Consider the following 19,266-nt stretch of genomic DNA (forward strand, 5'->3'; position numbering starts at 1 on the left):
AGAGAGAGAGAGAGAGAGAGAGAGAGAGAGAGAGAGAGAGAGAGAGACTAAAAATAAACAAAACAAAATAAAAACAAACAAAAAACCCCCATCAATTATCCAAAGGGCTTTATCATTACAATAGCTTAAACATAATCCACACACTGCTCCTGTCCAGCGTGCTGCTGCCTGGTTAGACTTTCTGCATGTGGTGGGACTGGAGGCAGGGTTTCTCTTCTTTCCTGCTTTTAAGGACGTTTTGGTAGCTATCTGTCTTCATTAATCATCCATTATATAACAACTATCATCTACCTAACATATAAAGTGCATGCATGGTCACCCACAAGCACACGTGTGCAAGTCTTCAAAGGGGAAAGGCTGAGAATGGTTGATCAAGTTTCTGTCTCATGCCAGTCAGCCACTCAGCACCGCAAAGAGCTGTGATTTTGTTGTTGTTGTTGTTTCATTTTGTTTTTTCGGGACAGGGTTTCTCTGTGTAGCCCAGGCTGTCCTGGAACTCACTCTGTAGACCAGGCTGGCCTCGAACTCAGAAATCTGCCTGCCTCTGCATCCCAAGTGCTGGGATTAAAGGCTTGCACCACCACTGCCGGGCCAAGAGCTGTGATTTTATTCAAGTCTGATTTCCTCACTCATTATGAAGAGTGACGACTACTACCGGATAAACACTAGAAAAACGTAGCTGTTGTTACAGGATCATTACTTGGAGAAAACTCATTATTACTAGACACACGGAGCACTATTTTATCATCAGAGAATGGCTCTGTGACTCCTACTCTTCCTCCTAGGCAGCCGGCTTCGTTTAGCAAGAGAAGGAAAATCGGCACCACTCCAGCATGTCCGTCCCTGCCCTCCTGTCTCCTTCCAGGAACCCATCCGCCCCCAGTTCCCTAAGCCGCCCTGACTGTGGGGCCACCCCGTAGGATTCAGACTTAGCAGAGATGGAGCAGAGCCCAGCAGCCTGTTCCACCTTCTCCCTTCGATGCATCCCAGTTACAGAAGCCTGGAGTTTTTTTGTTTTTGTTTTTTTTTTCATTTGGTTTTGGCTAAACCAGGCCTTTCTGCTGAGAAAGCAGGCTCTGTTCTGCCCTGGAAGCTCAGAGCAGCCATTGTACACACGGGTTAGCCGTGACTGTTGAGGAACCTGGCCTGTGGCACCGTTGTTCTCCACTCAGATGACAGCAACTAGACAGTGTGACATTTAAGAATTTAACCATTTAGAATTTAATTTTGGCCGGTTCCTCCTTATCTCCTGCCCTATACATGCCATAGTTTATCCTACTGAGTACCAGGCTGCCTTTGACCCTTTCGGTCCTACTTTCACTTTTCACCAGTTGCGCCTTTCTCCTGAGCGAGCGGAGGTTCCCTGGCTACAGCTGGCATCCGATGTAGCTCATGCTGGTGGTTGCAGGAAAAGCTTTGCCCTCTTGGAGGGGTGGGGTAGCAGTAGGGGGAGTGTGGAAAGCAGTCTGCAGTTTCCAAAGTTCTGGGCGGTGAGCAGGGCAGGAAGCTGAGTTGCTGGAGCGGCAACTACGTTATCTTCTCTAAGCCCAGGGAGCTGTTGGCACCCAAGGCTATTTCTCGCCAAGTACAATGAAGTTTATTATTTGCCAAAATTCTGCTCAATATGGTGCCTTTTACAGCCAAGGATATTTGCTAATGAGTTTTTAATAAGGCCTCGGTTCTATAAGATTAATTACATAATGTTTGGGAAAATGTCTAGAAAAATTAATCTAAGAAAAAGGCCGCAAGCAACGGTCCTCCCTCACTGAACGGGTAGAGTTGTCAGTTGTCTGGCACTGACGGGAATTTCCCATATCTCAACGCCTTGTTCCATTTACAATAATGTGGATGAGAAATGGCCTCAATCTTTGAGCTCCGTCAGTGAGCCCCTCGTTATTAGTGCCCTGTGCTTGGTAACCCTCCAGCTAAATTCGAGCAGACCTGTCCTTGGGGATTGAGCCATATGAAAGGGAGAGGTGAGAACTTCACATCTGGTTCTCCTTTGTAAACTAATGCAGAGAGCCAGACATGAAACTCTCCAGAGAACGGGAAGTCCATTAGCTTGATGATCGTTCCTGTGTGATAGATACTTACCTTTTTTGACTATGCTGTGTTTGGGTGATTTAGAGTTCTATTCAAAGACAGGCAGATCCTTGCATGTGCATAGCATAGACACTGCCAAATGCACTCTACTTCAAATTTTGTGATTTGTTTGCCAGACTTAAATAATACGGAACAGCATTAGACAATTTTTTTTCCCAGAAAAAAAATGCCATGATTTTCTTCATTCTCCTGTCTGTGTAGGAAATAGCAATAACTTTGATTGTTAGCAATAAAATGTGATTTACTATTCCTCCATATTCTTAGAATTTAATACTGCTCTCTTAAACCAAACATCTTGGAGGAAAATGAAAGATAGGGAGAGAGGGTGCCCACTTCTTCAGGGCGATGGCTCATTCTAAGAAGCTTGTCAGCTAGTCATGTCTGTCTTTAATTAAATGCCAAGTGGTATTACTTTCTCGGCCAAAATATTTACCTCCCCCCCCCAAAAAAAAACCCTTAAAAAGCAAAGCTATTTTTTGTTTCCAACTTTCTTTCATCATGGAGATTTTTGTTATCTAAAAGATAGTATTTACATTCTAACACCATCAAATTTCCCAAAGGGTGACAATCTCAACCCCGTTACTAATGGAGACATAGACATTAAAATCACTCTCATGTTCAGATTCTGTGCTTTCATATACGAGCATCTGGACCAGTGTCTATATTTAAAATACAAATACATTAAGACACTTTTCAAATCCACACAAAATACAGCGCAATTGCGATCTTACAAATTGATGCTTGTAAATTTGATATAGTCTCTAAAACAGACTCAGTGCTAAATGGCATGCTTATCTACATTAGGCATTTGAGTTAAAAATACAAATTATGCAGTGACTGCAGAAGATGTGATGTGTAAAATGGTTGACTTGCTTTCAGCACCATTTTCTCTAAGTACTGGAATTCGCTCGTGCTTTGAATTTCATGGTGGGAGATGAGGGAAAAGAGGCAGTCAGCGATCCTTGGAGGACAGTGATTAAGAAAGAGCCCTTTGTGTGCACCCTGGAGATGGAATTCTTTTCCATTAGCTGAAATAAGCTTCTACCCGGCGTGGCGATGGCCACCAAGATAAAATCCCCCCTTTAACATAGGTGGACACACTCAGGTATTTAGAGAACACACTGGAATGCTGCCCACTTCAGACAGAAGCAGTTTTTATACTTCTTGAGAGAGTCTATCCGGCCTTAATCTCAATGATCAGATAAAGGGAGGAGAAGAGTTAGTGAGACATTTGTCATTAAATCACAGGTGACCACACTGATTCTTAAAAGAGATTTGTTACCTCTAAGGAAGTCTGACTTTTTGTTTTAACACAGAAAAGGGAGAATGAATAAATAGGTCACAAACAGGAGAACTTTCTTAAAGATAAAGATTTCCCCTCAGCTGTAGGTCTGAATATTCTTTCTACCCTTTGTCCTACTTAAATTTATAGCTTTCCTCAGTTGGGACAGGCATCAAGGATCATTTACTTTCATTTCTTTCTTTCTGGATAAGAAGTTAGAGAGGCCGTGTGCCCTCCCCACTGCCCCACAGCTGCCTGGTGGCTTAGTTAGGCTGTGATGACAGAGAATGACTTTCCCCACAGTGTCCAGGGCGTTCTTGAAATCTCCGTTTCTGGTTTCGTCCTAGGAACCCTGAGCTTGCCTACCCTGTGCCCTGTACCCACTTTGTGATAAACCCACGAAGGGAGGTATCCCAAGAGAACCAAGGGGACCAAAGGGAGCAGCAGGCTGTGCCCACCGGCCGACCAGCGCTCTGGCTCCACCTAGGGGTTCAGCCACCCCGCTCACCTGGCGGCCCTTGCATCCCAACTGGAGCCACTCGTTGAACTTACGTGATTGTCATTTCCCTTCCAAAAGTAGAAGGCCCCGATGGCCCCGAAGAGCAGCAGCACCGCGCCAGAAATGAGGACCACAGCTCCCACCTTGAGCAGCCGTGTAGGGCTCCCGGAGGGCTTCACGGTCACAGTGGCGTACGCCTGCGGGGCAGGAGATAGACTGGTTGCCACGCCACCCAGACTCACGATCCCTGCGTCCTGTCCCCAGGGAACCGTGAGGACTGGAGTAGGAAGCCTTGGCTCCAAGCACACTCAGATGCTGCCTCGCGAGGGTCCCTTATCCTCAGACATGGAAGCAGCATAGCAGACTCTTCCCTAGACAGGCCCCCTAGGCCCCCAGTCCCGCACCCTCTGCTGTCACAAGAGGTTCCCTCCACACCTGTGGAGGATCCTATGCACCCTGCCACTCCACCCCCCCCCACACACTGGGCATTCTCATTTGATTCTCTCATCACCACACATCCAATGGCACAAATTCCTGATCCCAGAAGTGGATCTGGCACTCACTCACACACATTCCGGGTCCCTGCATCTGGACTCACTCCACGCCAGTCTTGGGGACCAGGAGGTACTCACCGGGGGACTGCAAAACTCAACGTCCTCAGGCCCTACCATAGTGATAGGAACTTTGTCTGAGTTCTCTGTCATGGCTGAAGATGGAGAAGTAAGATACTCGAAGGGCCTGTTTCGCTCTCCTAACTGTCCCAACTGTTCTGTTGTCCCTACAATGAATGCCTTCCTGTACAGCAACAGCAGAGGAGCAGCAACAGCAACAGCAACAGCAACAGCAGCGTCCTGTTCTGGCCAGCCCTTCTGTCCCCACCCCTTCCAGCACCTCACCTCTCCCCTCCCTTTTCCCTCCACCCTGGAGCAGTCTACTCAGCCTATCCTGCCTTCTCAGATGTGCCCTTCGCTCACTCTCCCCAGTCCAAAGCCCCCAAGTAACGTCCAGATAGGTTTGAGTGTGTAAAGGATGTTGAATCGTGGGACCCCAACTGCACCCCCAGTTACTAGCTTGCCAGGATTTCTTAGCGCATCAGAGGGCTTTGCTGTGACACTGGCTGGAAGCTCTATCTTGGAGGTGCTGATGGAAGCAGGTTGAGAGGAGAGTATTACGGGAGATAGGGGGCCTATCTCAAGTGCCAATATTAAGACACCTTTCTACTAGGGTCTCTGCTGGAGGTGGAAGCTGCAGGACTCTCCTGGAACTAGAGCATCTTGGAGATGGCCCTTTGCCATTGGATTCTCTAAGGGAGGGGTTTAATTGCTGCAGCAGAGAAGCAGAAGCAGAAGGGGCCTGGAGCAGAGGAAACAGGGAACCTGGAATGAAAAAAAAATGCCTATAGTTAAGTCCTCAACAATTAAACAGAAACAGCGGAAATAGTTCTCCTAAACACTGATTGGATACAACTGTATTAGTCAGGGTTTGTATTTCTGCACCAACATCATGACCAAAATGCAAGTTGGAGAGAAAAAGATTTATTCAGCTTACACTTCCAAATTGCTATTCATCACCAAAGGAAGTCGGGACTGGAACTCAAGCAGGTCAGGAAACAGGAGCTGATGCAGAGGCCATGGAGGGATGTTACTTACTGGCTTGCTTCCTCTGCCTTGCCAAGCTTGCTTTCTTATAGAACCCAGGACTACCAGCCCAGGGATGGCACCACCCACAATGGGCCCTCCCCCTCTTGGTCACTAATAGAGAAAATGCCTTACAGTTGGATCTCATGGAGGCATTTCCTCAAAAGAGGCTCCCTTTTCGGTGATAACTCCAGATTGTGTCCAGTTGACACACAAAACCAGCAAGTACAATGACCAAAGGAACAAACAAAATGTAGTTAAGTATCGTGTGTGTGTGTGTGTGTGTGTGTGTAAATAGCTCCATGAAGTGAACAGAGAAGATATTTTTGTAGTTGTTGTTGACAGTCTCATGTAGCTCAGGATGACCCAGAACTCCATATGTAGCTGAGGATGAACTTAAACTTTGAATTGTCCTCCTGCCGTCTCTGGAGTGCTGGGATCACAGGTGTTGGCCAATGCTCCTGGTTTTGTGTAGTCCTGGGCATGCTTTCCTTTGAGGTGTGCCCCCATCCCTTATTTTTTCCCTCACCTTTGAAGAATGTGTCTTCTATGGTGGTACCTCATTTGGAGCCAGGGTTCCTCAATTCACACTGCTGAGAAGTGACCGAAGGCTGGTGCTTGGGAGGAAATGAAGTTTCCTGAGCAGAGGGACTGTGGGTGTTTGAGACTGCAGCAGGGGAGTGATTAAGGGTCAAGAAAGGCACACTTCCGACGAGATGTGGATCTTATGATGAGAGCTCAGATGTGGGCCTGCAAGAAGAGAGAGGAATGGAAGACATTGTCACTGTCACAGCAGAATTGGCAGCATCAAGCTGAGTCTTAGGGGATGGTTTCAGACCTACCAGGGCAATGAGAGTTGCAGAAGCCTTGGGGTTGGGAGGAGATGCTGGGAGGGGCAATGTTTAGACTGTTAAGCTTGATGGCAAAAAGGGTCTAGTGATCAGTCTAAACCACTTTGTCTGCACGTCCCCTGAATGTGTGTAAAATCCTTGTCTGCACACCCTCCAGATGTGTGTAAAATCCTTGCTTGCACATCCCCCGGATGTGTGTAAAATCCATGTCTGCACGTTTCCTAGATGTGTGTAAAACACCTGTCTGCACATCTCTCTAATTGTGCCAGGGAAGTGCCCAGTGTGATTCAGCTGGACTTCTCCTGGCCTCTGCTGAACAAGGATGAGCAGATAGCCTTTCCCAAGAACATTGCCCCAAGAATTTCAGGGAAATCAGAGACTCAACAGTGAAGCAGGAGGCGAGTCTTAATACAGACCACAGATAGTTGAAAGAGATTGTTCAGCAGAGTCAAAAGCTGAAAAGCATGAGGACCATGAAGGGCTTTGGATTTTTGCCATCAGGAGGCAGAGGAAACCTACAGTATAGCATTTGTCTTATTGGTCATATAACATGTATCACAAAAGGTTACACAGTGACTAAACATAGGTGCCACTAGTATCATACATGGGAATTAATTTTTATAATGTAGGGTGTTTCTAGGATCTGTAAAAGACCATCTCCAACCAGGCAAGGTAGGAACAGGTGACTTACAGAGGGAGAAACACAAAAGGCTGAAAAAGAAGAAGCGCTTGTGCACAGCCATAAAAACAAGTGCAGATCCGCAATGTGACTTTAGTGCTACCTACATGCATTTGAATGCAGGGATGACCACTTGGGCAAGGACAACCTATCAGGGGACTTGTCCACGAAGAAAACCGAGTCCCTCTCCATCTACTGCAGGCACCAAAAGTCTATAGCTTTTCAACTAGAGGTAGGACCTTGTGAGACCTTCCCCATCCATGGTGGACAGTTAACTGGTGTAGTCTTGTGCAGGTAACCTTGTTGGGAGTTCATGGGGTAACATCCTTGTCATGTCTAGAAGACACCATTTTACAACAGTCCTTCTCAGCCGCTGGCTCTTACAATCTTTCCACCTCTTCTTCCGAGATGCTCGCTGAACAAGATGCCCTCTGAACCGATGTATAGAACTAGCACTACAGATGTTTGACTTGGGTATGTGCTCCTGACCACTACGTATTCTCTGCACTTTGATTCCTTGTAGTTCTCTGTAATAGCCTCTTTCTGCTGCCAAAAGACGCTTCTTGATGAGGGCTGAGAGCCACACTGATCTATGGAAAAGGTAAGCATTTAGAAGACAGTTGGATATCATATCAGTTTAGCAAGATGGAATCAAGGGTCTGTGACCTCTCTAGCCACGGGTTCTAGGATACATACACGCATACATATAAAATTATAGAAGAAGAGAACATGAATTTGAGAGAGGAATGTGGGGGTACAGGAAGAGTTTGAAGGGGCAGGAGAGGATGAATACTATAAAATGTGTATAGAGGTTAAAAAGTTAAAGGTATATTTTTCACCTACCAAACTAGCAAAAATAAAAACAGTTGTCTAAAAAAAAAATCTTTTGCATAGGCCTTTTTATATCTTGCTGTGGGTAGATGAGACAGTACGACCTCTGTGGAGAACAATTTGATTTCAAAATGTAGAATGCAATTTCGTTCTGTGGATTTTATTCTGCAAAAGCCCTCACAAGGCAGGATGCTCACTGTTGCATGTTTGTCAGAACAAAAAAAACCAGAAAGAACCTTAGTGTCCAGAGAGGAGAGCTGACGGTGCGACCTCATAGTGGGACCCTGGCAGCTGCTCAGAAGAATGGGGTAGCTTTGCATATACTGACATAGAACAACCTCGAAAGTATTCTAAGTGGGAAACACCCCCAAGGACAGAAAATACGTAGAGCTGCCTCAGTATAAGAATCCCTATAAGTATATATGCTCTATGGAGGTTAAAGATGGAGCTGAACTTGCCGGGCTGCCTCTGGGATGATTGTGGTCCTGGGAGCCTGGTGAAAGGGCAGTCGTTCACTGTACATCTTTTGTAACGCTTTAAGCTCCGAATTGGAAGCACGTGTTAGCTATTCAAGCAATGAGGGAATAAAATAAATAACACTGAGTGGGTGGGAGGGGGTGAAGGCTGAAAATGGAGCGGCTCTCTTAAGAACTCCAGCGTGGAGTGGGAGAAGAAAAGGTCAAGAGCATTGATGAAGGGAGGCAGGGGGCATAGGACCAGGAGTTCAAAGTCATCCTGGGCTACCCAGTGATGCCAGGCTAGCCTGAGCTACAATTAGACTCTGTCAACAACAACAACAACAATAATAATGATATGGGAGAAGAGAATTTGGACCCATAGCAAGCAAGAAGGGGAACTCTGAGAAGAGAAGGATTAGTGCGAGCAAGTGGTAATCGGATGTATTGGAGGCAAATCGACCTTGAGGAGAGAGTGAAGATTTGGGGTGGAGAATGCAGGATTTTGCTATAGCCTGAGTTCACACTCACAGAGAGCAGCTGCTGGTCGAGAAGGGTGGGTGGGAGTTGCAGATTGCCTTCCCTGAGCTTATGCTGCTAACATGGCTTGTTTGGACACTTTAAGGTCAAGCGTGTATTTGTAGAATATGATTCATGAATGACAGTACAGAAAACAACGTGGAGGGGAGACTGGGTTCTCTTGGAGAACTGGATCAGATAGCTTCCTGCTCCATGGACTTACCATCGCTGCCACCTGCCTAGTGAACCCAACACAGGCTCGTTGTCAGAATCTAACTCTGCCTTCAGCTTGGGTGCTGTGATGGTTTAATATGCTCTGCCCAGGGAATGGCACTAACAGGAGGTGTGGCCCTGTTGGAGTAGGTGTGTCACTTGGGTGTGGGTTTTAAGACCCTCATTCTAGTGTCCTGGAAGCAAGTATTCTGCTAGCAGCCTTCAGATGATGTAGAACTATCAGCTCTGCTTGCACCATGTCTGCCTGGATGCTGCCATGCTCCTGCCTTGATGATAATGGACTGAACTCCTGAACCTGAAAGCCAGCCCCAATTAAATGTTGTCCTTTTAAGAGTTGCCTTGGTCACGGTGTCTGCTCACAGCAGTAAAACCCTAACTAAGACAGGGGCCATGCCACTAGCAAGGCCACTTGGCTCCAGGTTGCAAGAAACATATAAAATATCAGAAAAGGTGCTCACTGAGAAGTTCATTTCAAAAGGAGGCCATTGCATTGTGCTAAGCAGTGTGTCCCAATGCACAGCAGACTCTAAGATCCCGTACTATCTAATCTGGAGTGGGTGAGGGAATGAGTAGTAACTAAGACAGCATCGTCCACACTGAGAACTGGTGGGAGATGGGAACATTGAGAGACTGCGTAGTCTAAGACTATGATGTTGCTGAAGAGTTTGATATTTGCAAGAAAACCTGGCTTGTTGGGAATGAAGAGAAGACATCTGTAAATGAGATTGAAGATCGGGGAGTGACCTCAGCTGGTAGGTTCTTCTAGATCGTGTTAAGACTTTAGCTATCAAGATGGTTGAGTGGAGAAGAGTACTCCTAGGTTCAGGTTTCTCAAAGGAACAAGGTTAACAGTGACAGAGGAAGATATTCTTCCCTGGTCTCTACACACATGTGCACTCATACACACACACACACACACACACACACACACACACACACACACACACAAATATGTACCATACAGAGATATACCTCACACATATGCATACACAAAAATACAATAAATAAGTAAATACGATTTTTTATTTTAAAGATATTTTCTCCTTTGGATCCCATCCTATTTGTGGTTGTTTTCTTGTTTGTTTTTGGTTTTTTTCTCACTATTCTTTAACTATCCTTTTTGCTCTTAATTGTAAAAGTATGGGCTTTTTTATGCCTGCCCCTGCTCTGAATAGTGACACAACGATCTTTGTATTTATTAATTGCTTCAGGCACTATAGCTGGGCAGATACTCTGTCAGCTATTCTAACCTGACAATGCTGGCCTGGCCTACTTCCCAGCCACACGGTCCCTTACTTGCCATATTAGTGTTGCCCTGGTACATCCTTCTTTATCAATGGCCACTCCTGATCCCCCACCTGGGTCTCTCTCTCTCTCTCTCTCTCTCTCTCTCTCTCTCTCTCTTCCTCTGAGCCTGGAAGTTCCACCTTTTCTTTTCCTGTCCAGCTATTGGCTGTTTGGCTCTTATTTGACCAATCAGATGGTAATGGATGTTTTACAAATACCGAGTCGGGAGATGCTTCATAGTAATGACGATACCAAAGTTGGACTGCAACCAGATCTGTGAGTGCAGAAATCAGCATTTGAATACACAGCGCACAAAAACATCCTCCAGCAAGTCATTCACTGTGAGTCAGTGAGATGCTCAGCTGGTTAAACACTTGTAAAGCAACCTTGAGACCTGAGTTCAACCCTGAGAGCTCATGTAAGAGTGGAAGGCGAGAGCTGTCTTCTAAGAGTTGTCCTCTAACTCCACATGCAAGCCATGTCACCCAGGTGCCACTACTCAAAGTACGTCACTCATCAACCACATACAATAATAAATAAAAAATTAAAATATTAAATTTTTTTCTCTTAGCATTGGGAAGCCATTTAGGGGTTCAAGACAGTGGACTAACAGACTCAAGATTGTGTATTAAAGAGAAAAATACTCTCAAAGAGGAAGGGTTTTAGGAAGTTCATGCAAGTCGTCCAGGAGTAAGATGACGGTGGTTATATTCCACTGTAAGTGATGAGGGTCAGGTGGAATGATTACAGTTGACAACAGCACCGCAGGTCCAAAGAGTAGCTTTGGAGACTGAGGTGAGGGAGAAAGAAGTCATGATGAGCTACTCCCTAACACCGAGCATAGACAGTTGGGTAGAGGGAGAGCACATTGGCTTTATTTTGGATATACTGCATCGAAGAGCCATGAAGACTTAAGTGGTGGTATGACACCTGGTGGTGTCAGTAAAGAAACCGAGTAGTGCATCTGCGGCCATGGGAGGTTGAGGATTGGTGGGTGCTGGTGAAGTGTGGGAGAAGCTGGTATCTATTAAACAAAGAACACACTCTGGAATTCACAAGAAAAATGACTGTTTGGGACTAGAGACCTTGAGCATGTATCAGCACTGAGCCAACAGCAGACACTGGGTGGGTGGCATTAGGGGCATCTGAATATTAAAGGAAGTATTCACAAAGCCAGATGTCGGGGTCTGGGTGTTTCTAGGATGTAAGGGAGGGAGAGAGGTCTGTGCAGTGAATAGAAGCTAATAAATTAGAACAGGTAGGAGCTGCAGCATGATGGTGGCCTGATAGAGCAGAGGGGTAAAACTACAAAGATTATACTCATAGAAGAACCTGCCAGGCAATACGTACTCAACAAAACAATAGTGGCATCACTGCACTAGGTATAACCAACTGTTTCCTAACTGAAGGCCCACTTCACGGGGGAAATTAATGCCTGGTGCTGTAAACTTGGTCAAAAATTCATGGCTGTGGAAGTCATAGGTCCTGGTCAGGAGACATACTTCTGTTATCTTGCTAAATAGGTGTGTTGTCTAATTGCCTTCCAAACATTTATGTTTACCCCTAGATCTCAACCCTAGTTTTTGATTGATTGGTTTTTTCTTTGTTTGGTCTTTGGTTTTTCAAAACTGGCTGTCCTGGAGCTCACTCTGTAGACCAGACTGGCCTGGAACTCAGAGATCCACCTGCCTCTGCCTCCTAAGTGCTAGGACCACCACCACATCTGGTTTAGAAGCATCTTTTTACAGTGGGCAACAGTCACTGCAGACTTGTAACTGATCTCAGAGACTCATAACAATGCTGAGAACAAATGACTATTGAGTGATTAGCTGAATGAGACATTTACATTAACCCCTGAGGCTTAGTGAACATCACATAAAAGTGACTGGAAGAATGTAAGAGCCAGAGGCTGGGGAGTGGCTGTGAGCAGTGCTGGCATCTGGACAGGACTTGATAGCTGTACTCAAGAACTCACAGTTGCTGTGCTTACCTAAGATCAATCCAGTTACCATCCCAGCATTGATGGAAGGGTCTTTTGAGGCTCCACCCCAGATGATGAGCTATTGGCAATTTATGACTTATGCTACCTTCTTTGTGCTAAGTGTGGAGATTAAACCCCACCTAGTCTGAGTAGAACTGGGGATTGAACCTCAGGTATTGTACATGTTAGGTAAGCACTCTATTTACTGAGATACATCCCCATCCTGCTTCTAGAATTTTTTGACAGTGACACTGACCTCTACAACCTTTGGGGATTTGGAGGGCACTGATGTAGGGGCTGTCGTAGACAATTAACTTTTTGTGCTTTTTCTCAGAGTTTCCCTTCCCTGTTCTGGTGTGCTGCCTCATGAATTCTATGTCTTTCCCACTTCCTGCTGCCTAGGTTGTTTGGAGTTAGCACAGAGAGAACATTTTCACATTGGTAACATTAAAAAAAAATACTGTGTTGATGGCATATATATACTCCCCAAAAAACAAAATAAAATACCGAGCTCCAAAGAGATATTCTAGGAATTTGTTTATTATCTTTCTTTTGGAATCATCAAAGCAGGTTTTCTTCCCTTTAGCTGAGTCAACTCCAGAGTCCTTTTGAATTTATGTGGGACTGCTAGGAGAGGTGAATTTCAAGTTAACTTTAGCTCTACCCCTCCAAGCTGCCTCCTTCTCTTCATCTAAATGTCAGAGTGTGCTATAGTGTGCAGGCTGTACTAATGGGAGACCAGGGAAATAGCTGGGACAAATTTCTCCTTGAGTTGACTTTTGGCTTGTGGCCTTCATAGCGCACATTTTCTTTCAAGATCTGAATTCACAGCTGGGCCTAATGGCACAGACCTGCTGAGGCAAGGACATTGGCTGCAAGTTCAAGGTTCCCCTGGGCAACTTAGCAAGACCCTATCTCCAAATAAAAAATAAGAAAGGGTCAGAGTGGATATAGCTTTGTGATAGACCACTTGCCTAACAGAGCTCTAGGCTAAGTCCCAGCACTGCAGACATAACAAACACCCTGTCAAATGCCTTTCCATGGACTTTGTGTGACACAGGCTGCTCCTGCTTCCTATCTTCGTGCTGTGGTGACATCAACTTTCCTAAACTACAGCTTACAGGCCCCCATACTTCTTAAGACCCTATCATGGTTTCTCTATGCTGCTGGTGCAAAGGTCAAAGGGCAAATCTCAAGTACATCCAAAGTTTGGGCCATTTCCCTGGCTGCTTCTTCACCAATCTGTTTCCCTGAATGAGCTGTCATGTGAGCTTCTGGGAACTCAGAATTTTGTTTTATTCACTGTTGTTCACGGGACAGGTGCTTAGTCAATTAACCGAGACAGAAAAGAGCAGAGCCCAGGCTCTTAAAAACAAGTGCTAAGCCACAGGACAGCAAACCTCACTGAAAGATCTCATGTTTCCTGTTGGTCACCACCGCAGAGTTTTGGGTGCCTTGTCCTCCTATTATACGAGTGCTCAAGTGGCCTATGGCTATTAGCTTTAGTATAAAAATCAGAACTCAGTGTTTGACAGAAGATTTTTGTCTCACTTACAGACAGAAAAGGAACTGTTGAGATATCTCAATGACTTATGGGGACAATGGCATAGAAAATAAAGCACTAAAACAAGCCAGGAAATTCAAGACCTGGGTCAATAGGTCTCTCTACTGCACAAGATGACCTTGTATTCTCCCGTGGATTTCTAATCCTTCTTAAAACACCAAGCTCCCAGCTTACTAGGGCTGTTTTCAGACTTCTCTGCATCCTACTCTTGTTTAATATGGTGTGCAGACCACAATAGGCCATTGGCAAATGTTTATTGAGTGGCTGAACAGGTACTAAGACAGTTGCCTCTTCTATGTCACAGATCCCGGGAGTAGAGACTAAACTATTCAGGAGTTCCTGGAGTCGACACCCTTTACAGCAGAACAATCAGCACCTGAGCCTCTTCACTGGGATTTGCCCTGGGTTTCCCCAGAGAACAACACATCCAGTTAATAGTTTATTCAAAAACTATTCTAACTTGCATATTTCTTGCCTTGGAATCACTGAGAACAGTGATCCAAGCTGACAATTTGCAAATCCCATCTGCCTGGACCTTTGGGTTTCCTCCAGTCATGTTCACCTGGCTATCTTTTTCTGTCAATTGTGGGAAAACTCCTTCTAAGAATAGGGAACAGTACAACTAGATAGGGAAGCCAACTGAATTCTTCTTGCTCAAAGTAATATAAATGGAAATGGTGAGGAAGGAATACAGGGAGTGTACTGAAGAGTCGATAGGTCAGCCTCCTCTTTATCATCACTGAATAGCTATTGAGTGTCAAGCCGCAGTGGGCGCCGTAAGTGGGTAGGATCCCAGTGCAGTGAGTTAATCCATATGCAAACAGAATGACCCCAATTGCTTTGCAATAGAGAGCCACATGGCCTGCGCCCTTAAAATATATCATTTGGGCAGCTGCCAGGGAGCTGATTTATCCCAGCTGGCCAGAAACAGCCCTGAGATCATCAGCGCTTTTGTTAATTGGGAGAGAGGGGCAGAGGAATCGAGATATTCCTGGGCACTAAGCATTCATTAGCCACCTGGCATCCCTAAATTATGATCCTGCCATGATTTTCCCAGCGCTTCTCCTGAAATTTTAATATTTGGAATGTATTAATAACTCGGAACATGTCATTTGCTAAATAAGCAATGCCCTTCTGGACTCATTGGAGAAGGGAGCCCAGAGAATAGTTAAACAGCATGCACAGATATTGGCTACTCAGTGAGGGGAGCCATGTGGGGGTGACCCTGGAAGTTCTATCCACAGAGTAAATACAAACAGATGGGATGTGTGAACAGACCTCTGGGTTAATGTCTCTGATTTCTATTCATTTATTCTCTTTGTATAGCATCTTAACAAGACCAGCCCCAGGAAGCACGGTGAAATGGAGGGTAATAGGCAATATCCTAGAGCATGTACTATGCATGGCCACTGGGCCTGCGAGATTTGACCATGCACTTCTTGAGTGTCCCCACCTTAGCATCCAATGAGGGTGCACATTAACAAGGGTTTACTCTGTTGTACCTGCCTTTGTTTGCCAGTACCTAGAACACTTGCAGCACCTAGAACATGGCAGGCACTTCATGACATAGTCTGCGATTGACTGACTCTCCATTTTTGGATGAGGTGTCTGATGTGTGGTGGAACTAGTAGCTTGCTCAGGTTGTATAGAATGCTGGAGCCAGGGCTCCCAAACTCATTTTTTTCATGCTTGGGCCTCCTCTTGTCATGAGGCTCAGAACCCCATCAGCCTTTGACTGTTTCTGTTAGTGCTCTACCCTCCCAATGAAGCCTTGTTATATATGGAATGCAAAAGCCCTACCCCAATGGAGGAGACCCCTCTGGAAGGTAATTCAGATGTAGGTAAGGTCCCGAGGATGGAACCCTCATGACAGGGTTCTTAAGAAGAGAGAGAAAGAGACAATCTAGAGTTTTCTCTGTCCCTATGCAAAGACAGAGTTAGCATGTATCTGCTTGTTAGCTAGGTAGAGAGCCCCCACTAAGAGCCCTGTCACCTTGACATTGGACTTTCCAGCCAACCAGTCTGGTATTTCGATACAGTCATCCAAGCAGACCAGTACAGCCCTCCAGGCTTACTTAGCAGCACGTACTTACCTCATAGGATATTCTTTCAGGGTTCTGCTTTTTGTTGTTCAGCATCAGCTTGGGATACACAGTTAGCTGCTCTCCCTTTCAGCTCCCTCACCTTCCAACACTTCTGTAGACATCAGAGTTTACAAGAAAAAAGATTCTCATGCATGCTTCCACACGACGCTCAGAGCCAACTTGAAAGGCAATCAGAAGACAGTTAATCTTCACCTACTAGGAAGATACTACTGGGAAGTGACTTGCCATGACCACCCAGGAAGGACCGAGAGAGCCCCAACCTCAATGGTCCTCGATGGGTAACAGAATGCATTTGTACTCAAGAGCAGGTTGCACTGCAACTGGAAGAAGCTGATGGGCAGATGACAACCCTAATGGCTTTGTCGTGATGGCATTTCGACAGATTAGCACAGAGATTTTGGAGTTGATCTTACACTCAACATCACGGCAGGATCACTTTTTCTGACCTCCACCCCCAGAGCTACCAAATAAATGTACTTGTCAGATCTGCACACTGGATATGTTAGACTTCACTCTATGGCCTTTCTGTGAATGCCACTGTACTTGTAACCCTCTGAGCATCCCACATCTCCAGCATGTCAGCCAGTTTCTCTGAGCTATTGATGTGGTCTCTTAACTGGACCTTTAAGCTCTGCTTTGTCCAGTATCTTCTGGATAACAGATCCAGTAACAAAAATGTTGTGTGTCTGAAATCTGAAGAACCTGGTAGACTATTTACATAGCATACATGATACCCTGTGTTTGATCCCAAATATTGCATATTGGGGTTGGAGAGATGGCTCAGTGGTTAAAAGTGTATACTGCTCTTGCAGAGGACCAGAGGTTGATATTTGGTTATCAACACCCATGATGGGTGATTTACAACCCCTTGTAACTCCAGTCCCACGGGAACCTCTGGCCTGAACAAGCACTCACACTCATGTGTGTGAACACACACACAATTGGAAGTAAAACTAATATTATGAAAAGGGAAATGACTATGGCAGAATTTGAAGAGGGAAAAGGGAGGGCCTGGAGAGGCAGATGTTCTGTGGTAGAACATTTGCATAATATGTGTAAGGCATTGGTTTGAACTCCCAACATTGTAAAACAAATACTCAACAAAACTGCAAGAATTATGCACCCCAAACCAACCAATGCCCCCCGACACACACACACACACACACACACACACACACACACACACACACACACACACACGAGAAAGAGAGATGACAAGTTTAGTAAAGACTTGAAAATCATCTCTTTCTTTCTCTCTCTCTCTCTCTCTCTCTCTCTCTCTCTCTCTCTCTCTCTCTCCCTCTCTCTCTTTCCAAACCTAGGCCTTATAAATCTTAGGCAAGTAACACTCCAACACTCAGCTATATTCCAAAATCTGAACACTTCTCTTGCTGTTTCTGTTAGAATGTCAGCTTGGTGAGAACAGACTTTTCATGGACTTACGCCACACCCTTATTAGACAGCAAATATTAAGTAACACATGAAAGAATAGCTACATACAAGCAACATCAGCCCTGCTAAGGTCTTAGGTTTGTGTGTCGCATCACTGAAGATAAATTCCATTTAAATTGTCTCTAAAGGGTATGCCAATCTTCGATGCCACAGTCCAAAGGAGAAAAAAAAATCAATAAAAAGGAAGATGAGCACTGTGGAGTAATTTATAATGAAGGAAAACACCAGAAACAGCTTAAGAGTGAGTAGTTAAGCAAATTATGTCATGCCATTTTGATGGACTATCATACAGTCACTAAAAATTATAATTATGCCGTCTGCGTAGAGCATCAGATGCTTATGATATAATGTTATTGCAAAGTGGAAGAGCAAATTGAATGTGCATTTGATTACAACTCTAAAAATCATGTTTACATGTGGGCAAGGCCTGGCAGGAAGCGAGAAGAATGCAAACAGATGATTTTTTTGGCTGGTGGGCTTATGAGGAATTCCTCTTTGAGTTTGTGTTATACTTATCTTGTTGTTTGTTCAGCTTTAAAAGGGCTACTCAGCCCGTTGGGGGACTACTTTCAAGACTGTGAGCCCCAGGCAGGCATGTAAATGGCAACCAGGAAGGCAGATCCTGATTGCAGCTCCCTGTGGGTCTCTCCTGGGCACCAGGCTCTGCGGGTGGGAATTCTCTGATCCAAGGCTGTTTGCACACTTGTTCCCAAACAGAACGTTGCCGCAGAAACTCAACCATGGGTGAATATTTATGCTTACATGAGCTCCTATTCATAGCCGTTTACCACCCCAACCCCCATTTTAGAATAACTGTAGCACAGGCTGAGCAAGTATTTGGATGGGATGCTGTGGAGAGAATTGCTTATTGGGGTGGAAGCTTGAACTAGGTGATTCCTGCTAGGTCTAACCTGCCCACACACCCTTCGCACGCCACATCCAGGCTCTCTGTGCTTGAGACCTTTTCACTTCTGGCAGATGTGACACATTATGTAAGGACCGTCACGCCAGGGATGGATGAACCAGGTTCTGAAGTCAGGGAGTCCTGGGTTGAATCCCGGTTTCTCCCTCCAATGAGCTTTGAGACTATGGATGAGCAACTTTTTATCTCTCCCAACCCTGGTTTAATCATCTGTCAAGCTGGGTCATCAAAACCCACCCCTGCAGGTCGTAGAGAGCATGGAAACCAATGCATCCAGATGCCTGGACAGAATGGCAGGCTCGGAGGAGGTACTGAGTAAGTAGAGACATTCAGCGGCAGCTCACGAAGCAAAGCTGGTAGACTTCCACACGTGGACGCACAGGGAAAGTGACTTTAAAGTAAAGGCTGGAGGAGCAGAACAAGCATACCAGAGACCGAAATGTGTCTCCCAACGTATGCTTCAGTATAACGGATCGGCTGGGAGTTACTGCCAGTTTGCAGATGGTAAAAATACTGTCCCTCCCAGGAGTGACTGTAACCAAAACAGATGCAAACAAGCAAGAGGACAAGCAAAAGGCGCCTAACTTTCTATTCAATTGCCAAAAAAGAAAAGAAAACACATGATCTGAGAATCACCACATCCCATTGTTCCACCTTCACTGCCTTCTCTGCTGCTGTGAGCAGATCACCAGATCAACCGCCCTCCCCTCCTGCAGTTCAGAGCAACCTCCCCCAACAAGGTGACTTCTCAGACAGAGACTAGCTCCATATGCTAGAGGAATTCTTTCTCTTTTAAATCCCTCATGGTTCTCATGGGACTGAGCTTTCCACTGATTCAGAATTAATTCAAAAAACTAGTTACATA

General features: G+C 45.4%; 1 protein-coding gene across 3 annotated transcripts in view; it reads right to left on the reverse strand.

The window, feature by feature from the left end:
* Positions 1-4,763, reverse strand: part of Cnmd (chondromodulin) — a 25,137-nt gene extending 20,374 nt beyond the window's left edge. For 2 of the 3 annotated variants that reach the window (XM_028752721.1, XM_028752720.1), the window contains exons 1-2: positions 4,517-4,763; positions 3,938-4,081 (exon numbers count right to left, since the gene is read on the reverse strand). In XM_028752721.1, coding sequence (XP_028608554.1) covers positions 3,938-4,081; positions 4,517-4,588 — 216 coding nt within the window. In that variant the 5' untranslated portion in view covers positions 4,589-4,763. The remainder of the gene's footprint in view (positions 1-3,937; positions 4,082-4,516) is intronic. The other variant, XM_028752722.1, reaches the window with a different exon arrangement.
* Between the last annotated feature and the right edge of the window lie 14,503 nt (positions 4,764-19,266).

The sequence above is a fragment of the Grammomys surdaster genome, unplaced genomic scaffold, assembly GCF_004785775.1.
Source record: "Grammomys surdaster isolate TR1022 unplaced genomic scaffold, NIH_TR_1.0 125934, whole genome shotgun sequence".
Classification (NCBI taxonomy): domain Eukaryota; kingdom Metazoa; phylum Chordata; class Mammalia; order Rodentia; family Muridae; genus Grammomys; species Grammomys surdaster.